Source organism: Xylocopa sonorina, chromosome 8 (genome assembly GCF_050948175.1).
Source record: "Xylocopa sonorina isolate GNS202 chromosome 8, iyXylSono1_principal, whole genome shotgun sequence".
NCBI lineage: Eukaryota > Metazoa > Arthropoda > Insecta > Hymenoptera > Apidae > Xylocopa > Xylocopa sonorina.
Genome location: NC_135200.1, coordinates 12,488,807 through 12,502,687, shown reverse-complemented (window position 1 = coordinate 12,502,687; position 13,881 = coordinate 12,488,807). Strand labels below are relative to the sequence as shown.

The 13,881-nt window shown below is 48.9% G+C and overlaps 1 protein-coding gene across 1 annotated transcript in view; it reads left to right on the top strand.

Moving 5' to 3' along the window:
• LOC143426137 (uncharacterized) overlaps nt 1–7,525 on the top strand; it is a 42,553-nt gene extending 35,028 nt beyond the window's left edge. The window contains exon 3 of the mRNA XM_076899339.1: nt 7,409–7,525. Coding sequence (XP_076755454.1) covers nt 7,409–7,489 — 81 coding nt within the window. The 3' untranslated portion in view covers nt 7,490–7,525. The remainder of the gene's footprint in view (nt 1–7,408) is intronic.
• The last annotated feature ends 6,356 nt before the right edge of the window (nt 7,526–13,881 follow it).

Here is a 13,881-nt window from a genome sequence, read left to right as displayed (position 1 = left end):
ACGGCAAATTTCCCAAAGAGGTCCTCGTTTCCAAAATTTCTCTCTCTCTCTCTCTTTCGCGGCTGAACGGTCTGAGCCAAGGAATAAAGACACCTCCACCGTCTAATTGAACTGGCAACCATTTTTGGTACGCCCGAGCTCCAATTACGCGCCACAGATGGTACTCTTTACCAGAAGATCAATGAACGCGAATCAATTTTCCAGCTTTAAAGGTGCGGTAATTAAATCGGTCGCATTGCGCCCGCGCGATCGTACGGGTTAATAATTCTTTGCCGGGAACGATCGAAGGATTCGTGGCCGGGTCCATAATGGAATTAAATTTCGCGAGCGAGCCGCTACGGGTTTTCCAAATTTCGTTCCCGTCGTTCGCGAAACAGGCTGGAAAATTGAGGTAAAAGGGGGAAACGTTTTACAGAAAAACCAATTTACTTTTTGTCGTATTCACTTCCGGAGCGTAAGAGTAGTTAGTTAGCTGGCTGTGCTCTTTTTTATTCGCGTTACGCAATTCGGTGATTCGTCGTTGGCAGTTCGTCAAATAAATAATTTCCGAAGAGCCAGCGGATCAAAGCATCCCCCTTTCCATCCTCGAGATTCGCTTCTCGCGTGAATCGAGCGGAATGTATTTTTCGTTTTTTATTATCCGATGAATCTGTTGCGAGGAACCGGCACGAAACGATTCGGGGAAACGCGAGGCGGCATTGAAAATTCCGGCAGGCAAAATAAACGGGGAAAGAGAACTGGCGTCGGTCGAGAACACGAAGTTCGAGTTGGCCCGTGCGCGGGCAGGTCGCGATCGCGCTCTCAACGAACGGAGAGAGCGGAGAAGAGATCTCCGCTTGTGCATTCTGTCCGCGCTCGTCCGCGTCTCGATCGAGGAATCGAATTCTGGTTAGGCGGTCGACCCTCGAACGCGACATCTCCGTTTCTAGTGTCGAGCCGAGGAGAGGATCCGTTGAAAAGCCCATCAGCCGGCACCGCGTCGCTTTCACGATCATCTCGCAGTCCCTACTACTTTGTCGAATAGACCGGAGGGAAGTCCATCGTACCGATTCGTCGCGCATATTGATTCGAAAGGATTCTTCTTCCTCTCGCCTCTCCGCTCCCTGCTATAAACCGTGATTAGATTGTAAATTCTACAACCTTGTCTGCTTCCCGTTGCTCGTCTCTTACGGTGGATTATTAAAAAAGCGAAAAAAGAGGAAGATAACGATAATAATTCTTGTTGCGCCCCCTCGAAAAAAAACTGGCTATTACCAGTCCACCTCCGGTTGTGCTCGAGTAACACGCTCGTGGAAGACCGGGGCTGTTCGAGCGAGGACAACCGGAGACCCTTTCAGAGAGTCTAGTTTAAATGATAATGGGCAAGGCACACTGGGGACACTTAAATCCTCCCTTCTGCTTTCCATAAATAATTGGAGGTGGAAATGGAGTGGATTCCCTGGTGTATTAGTCGACGCTCCGCCACCCGGAATAGAGTTTCCTTTTCCGATTGCGATTCGATAGAGGCCGCTTGCCTTCTTCGCAGCTTCCTCTGAATAATTAAGACCTCGACTGGAAGCCGTCCGGATTATAGAACCCGGCTTATCGCTTCTACTCGTCGACCAACCTTTTATCCCGACACTCGACATTTTCTATTCTCGCCATCGATTTCGATGCAAGCCAAAAATATATACATATAATACTTGGCGCGCGCGGTACCAAAGCTGGATCAATGGCGGAGGTAGGCCTTTTTCGAGCGAATCCCGGATCGGAGCATGTTCCCAGTGAACCAGTTCGAGCTTTCGGCCCGACGTTGTTGACGTTGATGCCGAGGTTGTTGTTCTTGTTGTACTTGTCGCGGATATGCTTGAGGCTCGTCCGTCTAGTGTTACAAGCACGGGATACACTCTAGCCGATCCTCCCAGGCACATAAGGTACACACTCGGGCGAACCTCGTGCTCGTTCAGGATTTAATTGGTATCAGTTACGCCTTAACCATGTTGCGGATACCGGCGTACGTTCCACTTCCTACGGCCTCATTAGACATTCGAATTAATTGCCTTTGAGGACGGCTCGCGATCCACCTTCACTCCTGCCGTTCCTCCACGTTTCTCCACTCTGCCAAATCCATTCTCGAGACCGTCAAGCTTTTCCAAACTTTCTCGCGCGTCCAAGAATCGAGTTAATTAACATTCGTCGAGACGACGCGTTGCGCCGTTTGTCGTTCTTTATCTCCGTTGTCTTCGCGATTCCAACCGATTCTGAAACGGCATAGAATCGTCGGATGATCACCGGCAGGCAAACATTCGGCAACCAGCCAGTTCCCAACTTTCTTTCAATCGGTTCCCCTTTATCCGGGGCTTTCATTCGCCGGCGTCAAGCATAAATCTCATTTGGCAAAAGTCATGGAAACGTATTCTCGCTCTCCCTCTTCATCATTCGTTTGTTCGCTCCGTTTCGCGGCCAGACGGTTCTTCTCACCTCGTCGAGCGTGAATTCCTCCGGCCCGTTCGCGATGCGAAACAGACGATTCCACCCTGGTCGTTAACTCGAAAGAATCGATCGACCGAGAGACAGACAGCATCCGTTCCGCGTTCTCCTTCGAACAGAGACCCCTCCGCTTGCCTCCTCTTCCCTCCACGAAGGTTCTCCTAACGTCTCACGCGATACGTCGTTTTCATCACCGTTCGAATCAGCGTCCAACGTCGATAGCCTTCGCTTTCGATCGACTCAAACTTGTCGGCGAGTACGTCGCGTTCCCTAACTCGCACCGACACCCTCGCCTCGCGCGTCTTCTACGTAGTTCGAAATCACCGAAACGCGAGGACGTTAATCGGAACCGAGGGGTTGTTCGCCGTTGACGTCACCCTCCATTGCTCGTCCATCCGCCGCGGTAATTATTCCTCAGCGGTATCAGAGATACGAGGAATCTTCGACGCCTCCCCCGCTTCGTTCGACTGTCTTCCAACATTTTTTTCCCTTCCGACTTCTGGCTGCCGCCAACTCCGTGAATAATGAACCCGCAAGATTGATGGTAACAACTTCACTCTTCTTTCCTCCGGGTGATCCAAGAGAATGGCGCGTCGCACAGTATATCGTATGGCTAATCCAGATGGATAAAAGTCGAAACAGTATTAGAAACAGATTCATACATGTACACCAGTGATAACTTAACTAATTATACAATTTTCAATCCAATTGAAAGTTCCAAAGTCCTGAAAAGGACTTGGAAAATTTCGACTGAATTGCAAACGAATTAAATCTACGCGCGTAGTCCTTAGCTTGATATCGTTTTGGAGAGCGCAATCTATCGAAAACGTTACCAAGGGCCCAGGTCCACCAACGGGGAGGTGACTACGCAGGGACCCATCCCTAGAACCCTAACCCCTTCCACCCTCCACTCCGTCGTCGGGCGATGTGTATCCTTTGAATACGAGCGAGCAGACACGATGAAATTTCGTTAAACGCTCGCTTCGGAACAATCGCGTTTATTTCTTTTGTGCACGGTTGTTTACGATAAACGTTCGACGGTACTTGAACGAACGCGCTTTTTCATTCGCAGACGGCTACTCGTAGCGGTACCAAAAGCTGCTTTCATCGTCCCCGTTTCCAGTCCCCGGAAACAGTTCGCGGGAAAATACTCTCCCGAAGAAGCGTGTTGCGTGTCTTTAATTAACTACTTTTTTTTCTTCACTACCACTCCCTGTTCTTACAGTTCCATCCCCTTACCGGAGAATTCTTTTCCCCCCTCGTAACCCTCTAACCTCGATCCGCTGCTGCATCCCAGCTCTGATCCTCGTATTTCTCTCATTCCACTTTTTTTCTCCAACATCCGCTGTACGTGGTTTCGCTCGAATCGATTACGCGATTTAAAGAATATCGAAGGGATTTGGGTACAGCGTATTCTGAACGTAATATGGCCACTGTTTTGGATTATCCGGTGTAGCGGTGACGGGATTTGCCTGGAAGCACCCACATCGGTGCACGCGTAAGCTCGCCGCGGAGAACCGAAAGGGGATTCGAGGAAGATGCTATCCGAAAATAGTGTTCTTCGACCTACCCGGGTAACCATGTAATCTCCATGTTTCACGATCTGTTCGCCCGTACTCTAAGAGGATTAAGAATCTTGCGAGGAGCTAAACGCGACCCCCTTTGACGAATATCGCGTTAACGCCTCGTTGTACGGGATGGCGAAATGTTTCCTGGCTAACTGTTACTCTGTCCGCGAGGATATCGAGGCGATGGAAGGATACGTGATGGCATCGAGCAATGCAGAGAAACGAGGGTAAATCGAGGGTGGAAACCAAGCGGGACCACAGACGGTCGGTCTTCCTTTTCGCTCGTCCTCTCTGTTTTTTACCACTTGAACCACTCTCCCTATATACTCGCTGAAAAATGTCCTACTTGAGAATCATAAAGGATGCTCGCAATCTGGTTAATCGTTAGATACGATATCGATAGAGGGTTGCTTCGAGTTTTGATCGATAAATGAAATCGATCACCAGTGGTTGCCAGGAAATAAAATCCGTTGATGCGGATTTCGTAGCGCAACGTCGCAACAAATAACAAGCGACACCGATATCCACGACAGGTAATTGTTGTTAAAGTGTCCCATTGATTCTCGTCGGGAGGGTTGGCATTCAATTCGGTCCGGGTAGCTGGATAATGGTGCAGGGAGAATCGCGGCATCCGCTTTCGATCGCGACAATAACTCCAGCCGATGCGTTATCTACGATGTCGAAAATATTAACAGCCTCCTTTCCAGCTCCTCTCGCTTCGAGTCAGTCACTATCCCGAGCAAACGGTTCGTTTCAAGAATGTATCTCGCTGCCACGATCTTTTCCGTGGCGAACGAGCAACAGAAGAGAACGGGGGATTTATAATATCGATTGGAAACATTTTCATTGCGCAGAGAAAGGGAAATCGGTCGAACAAATAGGGGAGAGTAGAACGCGAACGTTTACATCGTGCACGTACGCATTAATTGTTGAACGCGTATTTGTTCTGTAATAGAACTTGCCACGATGCGCATAACAACCGTTACGAATATCGTTTGCTTGCCTCGTAACCGCGTTTACTATTCGGAATCATTGCTTAACGAAACGGTTGCTCCGTGTACGCGAGCATACACGCAGTTGGATCGAAACCGATGGAACTAACCGTACCCTTTCTACGTAGCTTTCGTTCGCGTACGCTTGAAATGTTTTACGCATTGAGAAGTTTTACGTGGTGACATTCGCATTTGTTTCGGCTCCGAATTACCATCGCTGACGCTACCAACCAAAGTTCAAGCTCTGAACGATTCTTAGAATGACATGAGAGCGTTAGTGTAATTGTAAAAGAAGAAGAAGAGGGAGGAAAGCGAGAAAGGGACGAGGGAGAAAAATGAGAAACGAGCAACCAGGACTTTTCGGACCTCGGTACAAATTTTTCTTCCTACGTTTCCACCGCTTCGATGTTCCCCGCGGCCGCTTAAGGTTTAGTTTATTTCTGCCGATCTGGCTCCCAGCGGGAGGATTCAATCCGGTTTTACCTTCCACGCGCGATTTAATCAGCGGTTAAGTTTTTTACGCTCGCAACTATGCAAACCCGGTTGTACAAATATTTGACCAGCTCTCCGTCCAAAGCCGGATGAGAAACAGCTTGGCTGTTTAATTTAATTTCGCAAATATTACCTACGACCGAGCGAAATTGGTTCGGCTCGTTTTTTTCCCCCCACCGGCTGCCTATTCTCTCGGTCCTCGACGAGCCGTAAATCGTACGCGGCGGAACGAAGTCCGTTCGTTCGACGCGTACGCGCGTAAAATCCCTCCGCCCCAAAAATTTCCAACCCTAAACATTTTTTAACGCGATATTCGACGCGACTCGCCGCGCAACGCAATTTCCCGAGGATCATTTCTCTCCGCAAGCATTAATACGCTCGCGTTAGCCGGATAGTTAATTGTACCACGGAGGACGGGGGCAAACGGGGACGAAAAAATCGTTGCTTGCCTCGCGTTTCAGGATCATCCATCGTCCGAATAATACCTCAGAATACGGCCAGAAGTAATTCTGAAAAATTACGGCTGCAAACATTACCCAATTTATATTACCGTCCCTTCTGTCCAAGTTTACCGGCGCTTCACCGGCGTGGCATTAAAAACGCGAGGCAACCGGAAGTGCGATTGCACGCGAGAAGAAAAGGCCGATGAACGTTCCATAACGACGTTTAAATAAATAACTGGAGAAGGCTGCGGTAGCCGTGAACGTCGAAATTCGGACCGCGTAAATTCGTCGAGTCGACGAAAGGAGCCTGAAACGTCGAAAGTTCGGTCCCGCGGTCGAACTTTCGCGGCACCGCTACTTCGTTCTTTCCCGCGGCACTTTTCTCTCCATTCTCGCCCCGCTGAAATCTCCTCTCTTCGTTACCCTCGGAAAACCTCGACCGACATTTCGAACGCTATCGCGAAATATGCTTTTTCATCCTCTTCTCTCGTCGCTAAGTCCTCGAGCCGATCGAATCTCATAATGTCGTCGCGCGTTCGTACTCCGCGATGCGAGGGAGGGATACGTTTCTTTTCCCCGGCTAGAAGAGACAGTTGAAAACCGGCGACGCGAAATATTGATAAAACCGTCGGACGATTACGAGTCGTTTATCGGTCGCATCGGTTCCGAGAGGAATAAATTCCTGGGGAATCGATGGGTCGCCGTTTGGCTGGTATAATCTTTGTTTCCTCGGTCTCCCGATCGAGCCGCGGCGGAAGAAATAAAGTTTCCTAGGATAAAAGTTTCCTTTCGTGGATCCGTGGGAGGGTGGGTGGGGTTGCGGGGGCGAGATAGGACAGTGGAGGTGGGTTAAAGAACGGTCGAAGGGCGAGAGGAATGAAAAATACACGGTGGCGCAGTTGCCGGGTAGGCGTGTGCGCCGCGTACACACACGTATCGCGTATAACCGAGCCGGTGCTCCGACTAAACAACCTCGGGGTATAGATTTATAGATGGACGATACCCGCTGGGAAATCAGCATCGTCTGCGCTTTCAGCGATGCCGGGCCGTTGCTGAAAATGAAAAAGCACGAACTTTTCAAGTTTTCATTGCCGGCCCGAAGGGCTTCCTCTACCGCTCGTTGCTTTATGGTGTCAGGGATTTTTCCGAGCCAACGGATCGTTTAAACAATACCCGGCAACACCCGTCCCGATCCATACCCCCTCTCCGGTCCAAAACCACCGACCTTCGCTCCCCTGGAGATTCATTTAACTTTTTTTCATCCGTACACTTCAGACGAGCGGTCTGTCCACGCGGAAAACTCGCGTCCCCGGACGAGTTTATTAATTTCCCGCGTATTCTCCTACCCGAACCTGATCAACGAGAAACGAACCGTGAAAGAACGCCGGCGAACCTCTGATCGACGATTGAATTTCTCAAAGATTTTCCGTAAATTCTGTTTCAGTGCTCCGGCGCGGCGTCAGGCGACATTTCGGAGCGTGTGGCGGCGCTTTTACACTCCTCTTCTACCCAAGACGACTGCTAGTCCTCGTAGAGACTCCTCGAAAGCTGTTCTACTTTCCTCCAGCGGAGGGAACCGATGGAAAGGCTAAAGAAATACCCACGCGTCACGGCACTCGCAGCGAGGCGTTCGCGGTTCACGAGACGCGAACTCCTGAATTAATCCCGCGATTTCGTTCGTTTCACGTCGTTTCGCCAGCTGTCTCGGCACTTGGGAAGAACGCGTCAAAACGCGTCGCGGTTGTTACGAAAAGGTTCGCGTATCACCAGCGAACAGAGTCGGCGCGGTCTTTGAAGCGCGAGAGCACTGTTCTTCCTTCGGCCCCTTAATTATCTCGCGGTGAAAAATCAATGCCGGGAGGGCGGAGGAAACAAAAGCGGTCGGAACGCGAGCAAGCACCCACCAACGGCTAACCGTGGACTCGTTAAAAAGCGTTTGTTACTTTCTCGCGGTGTAATTATATTTCGAGTGTTTTAACTCGTAGAGCGCGGACAACTTTTCACCGGCTCCACCCCTTTTCATCTTTCATCGGGTTTTTAAATCCGCGGGGAACGTGTCCGCGCGTCACCGTGTTCTCCGCGCGAAGGAAAAATATCGCGAACGGAATCTGTCCCGTTCTCCGCCCGAGAAGAATGGAATTTCCTTGAAATTATACCCACGGACAACAGCGAAACCGCGTACATTTTGCTCTTTCGCGCGGGAGCCTCGAAAAATGTACCACTCACGCTCGACAGAGGAGAAAAACAGTCGAAAGAAATGAGAAATAGAAAGAGAGAGATAGAGAGAGAGAGAGAGTTTGAAAGAACAAGGCTAGACGAATAAAACGGTAGCGATCTTGGTGGCTACGGGGCAGCCGTGAAGTTTCCAAAGAGCTCGAACAAATGAGTGGCACGTAGATAAGCTCGAAAAACTGTCGCACTCGTGGACCAAAATAGAGCAATGGAAACAGCACTGGACGGAAGAGAAAAAAAGTCGAACGGAAAGACAGAGGGAAACTGCGACAAGCTACGTAGCTTAGGTGGCGATGAACCAACTTGAAGTCGTCCAATTTCGAACACTCGAAAACTCGGTCGCCCCGCATAAATTTGTTACCCAAGCCGGAAACGGGAGTTTCGAACGCTAAATGGAACATATTTCGCATCGAATACGGAGATCCATTAGAACGGGGGACTCGACGCGAGACTCGTCACTATTTAAACGTTTCATTGGTTGCGGCTACCCTTTAAAAGAGTTCCCGCGAGAAGGGAGCGAAAAATGAAAGCTTGTACCGCGTTTAATTGCACAAATTAATTATACTTTACCAAACAACCCTTTATTCTGCTTACCAACGTTTTCCGATATTTCGTGGTTTACCGAACTGCAACATTTCACAAACCAAACGCTGCGTATTTAATACAGACGAGAAATAAAATGGCGCAACGCGATGCTGAACGCTACCGATGCGTTTATGATTCGTTCGATTCGCGCGGAACTCGAGGAAACAAAAATAAAGGTGGGACTAATTAATACACCGACGTGATCGAGATAAAACTGAACTCCTCGGGTTCTCGCGAACGATTCAAAGAGCGTCGCCAGATCGACGATCCATCGACTCGATCTGAGAGGAAGAGCAGATGGAAAAAATGTTTAAAAACTGGTGATTTCGGAGAGCAGCTATCGTTACGGGTTCCAAGATTCTCGTAGGCTCCGGTATTGTTTCGGAACTGGAACGGGAAAACGTGCTCGAATCTTGGATCGAGACGAAACACGGGCCATACTTCGTGGAAGACAAATGAACGTTCTTTCCCAGCGGCGCGTGGGCCGAGCGCCAAACTATGTAGAATCCACCCCGTTTCCACCCCGTTTCCACCCCATCTCTCACCCTCCTGTTCGTCCGTGCCCGCGTTTCGCTTCTTTCCTTTAATCACACTTTTTCCTCAACCCTGCCTCTGTTTTCCCCTTCGTTATATCTATTTCTCCCCTTTCCTTCCATTCCTCCCGCAGCACCGCGCTGCCATCGATCGCGAGATTCGCTAAAGACGCTTCTCGACATCCATCCTGATTTGCCGCGCTCGTCAAACACGATTTCTCTCGCTTTTCTCGCCTCGTTTCAGCCGAACGTTACTCGTTTCATTAAAAAACGGCAATAGTCCGCGTAACGCTTGCACGCGCGAGGATTATTTATTAGAACGGGGCCGAGATTGCGCCGGTCCGGCGGATAGAGAGAGCGGTAGGAGTGCATGCATCATTTGAACAGGTATACGCAAACACGGAGACGCAGGTGTGCAAACCTCGCGCAGATCGTGCGCAAGCAACGCAGTTAATCGTACGCACACATGTTACGCGGAAGCGACAAGATTGCGCGTGAACGCGTTCCCCTCTCTAGCTGTCCCTCCGTGCTCGAACCGGTCGATCGTTCCTTCGAACGGAGGAACGACGTGGAAAAAGAACGAATCGCGCGAGTGCTCGGCTCGTTTCCCAAGGAGTTCGCCAAACTAGCCGAACCCTATTTAAATTACACCGCATACTAATCACTAAACCTCTACGATCGATAATTATTCTTACGGTTAAGAGCGATTAAATAGAAGTTAACGTAGGGAGCGACGGTTAAGAGATAAGTTTTGCTCATGGAACCCAGCTGCTTCGTTCTACCGTAGCTCTCACCGGGCCTGGTGTGTTCGTACTTTTTTCCACTCGCCCGGAATCGGCGAGGCAACCGAGGAGGCGCAGCTGGGTTAAGGATCAGAAGGATCTGATTAAATTGCTCCTATAAGATGCATCCGCAGGTGCGACGCTCGGCTGGATGCTTCACCAGCCTTGGGAAATGCATATTCCGAAATGGACGATTTTTTATTACGGCTTAGCCCGGCCGGAAGATTGCATTTTTCCGAATTCGCTTCCAGCGCGCAACGCGTACCGACTAGCTCGGAGAAAATTAATCGTCGGACTCGCGCGAGACCGCCGCCTCTGATTAAACATATAACACGGGGTGCGGCTCCTCTTCCATTTCCGGATCCCCCCGTCCCCGCGTCAAACAACCACGGAAATAATTATCGAACGCCCCGCTCCATTCCAAGATCGAGGAGGATCGTTGTACCGTGGAACGCGCGAGTCCGTCGATCTCCTAACCAGAGGAGACTCGATTTTTTAAACGTTTCTTATCGACAGTCCTCGAAAAGTATACCGTGAAAGTGCATAATCAGAAGAGAGAGAGAGAGAGAGAGAGAGAGAGACCAAAGCGGCCACTCGTTCGATCCATTTGTCCCCGGACCTTTTGTCTCTCGGATTTATCTAGATAATTATATTCAGTATCTCATAGAAACAAGAAAGATCAACGGAACTGATACGAGCGTATTGTTATATACATATATTATCCTGCTACGGATGCGTGTATGTATGTACGCCTACGTGAATTCGAATAGAACGATAACATTGAACCGGGAAAAGTACTATAAATATAGAGATATATATTATATATATATATATATACATAATACATTATAAATAACGTATTATAAAAGATATAACTATCCGTTGGTACATATCGCACTTACAACCGGTAGAGGTAAACAAGGGAAATGCTTCGAAATGGAGAATATCACCCCGAAAGGAAGATCGAAAACGTTTCGTCGGCTAGGCAAGGAAAGATTCGATGCGACGAGACGCGTTCTACGCGAAACGCTGACGATCGAAGTACGTCTAAATACATACATATAATATGCTGCCAGTTTGAAGAATTTCGCAAGGGTGATCGATTCAACGTCGATCTCGTTGCGTCGATCGCGATCAACGCTACCGATCGAGCGGACCTACGTTCGGATCGAAACGCGCGTCAGCGCGACAGCTCGATATCGTCTTTTGTAAATTTTATACCTCGGAAACGGAAATGCCCCCTCGATCTTCTTTCCCGCGGGCTGTTTCCCGCGAGCAATCGAGAACCGAACACGAACTAACACGAGACTTCGATGGAAAAAACGTCTGCGACCCCCTTCGAGCCGATTGTACAGTGTACAGCGCATCGGGAAAGAAAAATTGTGTGGCTGCTCGTGTGCGTGTGCGTGTGCGTGTGCCGAATCGAATGGCTGACGTGTGACACCATTTGTAAATGCAAAACGCTACGACACCATCGAGTCTCGCGACACAACGAATGTAATAAAAACAAAAAAAAGTTCTTCGTTTTCTACATACTCGTTGACACCGTTATTTAACCCTCCCACCGTGCCCACATCCCGCGCGATAATATCGCGTTCAATTTATACTCGGATAATTCCAATCCACCGTACGCGCGGTACGTAACTTGTTGATCGATCCGCGGAGAGACGAACGATTTACTTTATAAATAATTTGTTGAACATCGAGAGCCAAAGCGTAACCGTCGCTTGTTCGTTGCGATGAAACCATTACGTATTACAGGTTATTATCAAGATACAAATTGACGCGGATATTGTACGGTCTTCACGTGCTGAATTAATTCTATCGTCCGATTCAACCGCTAACTCGACGATATTTTATTTAGTCTCGTTTCTTTTCGCCTTATCAGCTATATATTTTTTTTTATATATATGCTCGTAGGGAAATCACTGATTCGACGAATTATAGGAGCCGAGGAAACACCGAGCACCCTTATTGTCAGCGCTCCTGCCGACGAGTATGGAGGCTCTGGTTCCCCAGACTTTATAAACCGTTCCCTGATATTCTCTATTTTCGCATCGGTTATTCGCTTGGTGCCTCCGCTCAGATCAGTCTGGCGAAAAAACAACGGAATCGTACACGTTTGCATATTCTATCCCGCCTCTCCCCGCGCGCGGATCTCGGATACAAATCGTATACGCACATTTCCTCCGACCCACATTATTTTTCCCTCCTCTTTCATTATTCGAAAATCTCGGCAAAAAAAAATAGACGGCGAAAAATGGAAAAAAAAGGACAGGCGGGTCGAATTCAGAAAAGAGTGTTGACATTTTGCTCCGCGCCCGACTACCGTGCAAGTTCGAGCGGTCTAATTGAACTTCGAAACTTTTCGCCGGTCAATGAAATTGTCCGTTGTAAAACGGTTCAACGGAGCAGAGCGAAACGCTTTTTGAGGATAACACAGGCCCGGCTGTTTCGCAGTTTGTCCATCGTTACCACTCCCCTAGCTGAAACCAACGGTTTCGATATAAAGTTCATGGAATATATTCTCGTGCGCCACGGTAAATGATGTGCCGATTACTCGCGATTGAATTACCACCGCGGTAAAGTAAATGTTACGAACGAAGCCTGAAAAAATATATATGCGATTACACGTTTATTTTAAGCACGCAATCCGAACGAAATATAATTTTCCTACATTTTTATATCCCACGGGGGAATAAAGTACCCGCGGTGGAGCGATAAATCGTCAGAGACCTTCCTAGTATTTTGTTTTGGATAACAGCGGCGAACAAAGAGCAAGCGTCACGCTCGGCTTTCGATTGAAATCGATGGTGAAATTTTCACGTTGAAAATTTTCGTTCCCGATTCCGCTATTTTTTCCTCCCCCCCTGCTTCGCGCGACCACGCGCCAATTTTCGTTTCGACGATCTTCGTAGATCTGGCTTATAAGAAACTAATTCCAATTTGGTACGGTTGAATTTTTCAAGCCACTCGAATAAAAGCACCGATCGATCAGTCACGGATCGGATGGGGGATAAAAAATGCAGCTTTTCGAGGCCGATCTTGGAAAAAACGTCGATACCTCGGTGCGAAATTCGATGTCGAGCCCCGACCACTATGGGAATTGAGAATTCCACGGCGGGAGAACTAAAATTCGATTCCCACGGTCTTAAATGACTATTACCGCTCATTGTTCGGGGAATTGACCGCGTGAAATCCAGAGCGCGTTACCGAGCGACGATAAACTAATTTTCGCGGGAAGTACGCGTAGAAATGGTGGTAATTAGGTAAAGGTATATAGAGGTTCGGTTCACCGTGCGGGTACACTCGAACGAAATGGGCGAAAATCATAAGCCCGATCGATCGGCATCGGCTGCGGACAGCTATACGGAATTACATTCCATTTCCCGTTCGTAAGCCTTCTCAACTTGTACATCGTCTCGAGGGAACATTTTTCATCCGGATTTCGAAATACTCGCAAGTGTTTCGTTTCCACCGGTGATCACCTGGCTGAAAGCAAAAACTTGGGTAGCTCATCCCTCCGGCGATCTGGTTCGTTTTACCTGCTCGTCGGCTTTCGTTCTTTTATTCGATTCGTTCGAGAAGTTGATTCGACGGCGATAAGCGTCGAAACGGTTCGTTAGGCCGCGCACAGGCATTACAGGCTTCCGATATCGAAGTTAAGGTACACGATAACTTTTCGCTCACCTCGGCCAGCTAAGAAGCCCGCCTTCCTCCGCGGTACCACCTCCGGCAAACTCCCTTCAGAGGAGGAATCACCCTTCGCTCGGTCATCCGCCGTT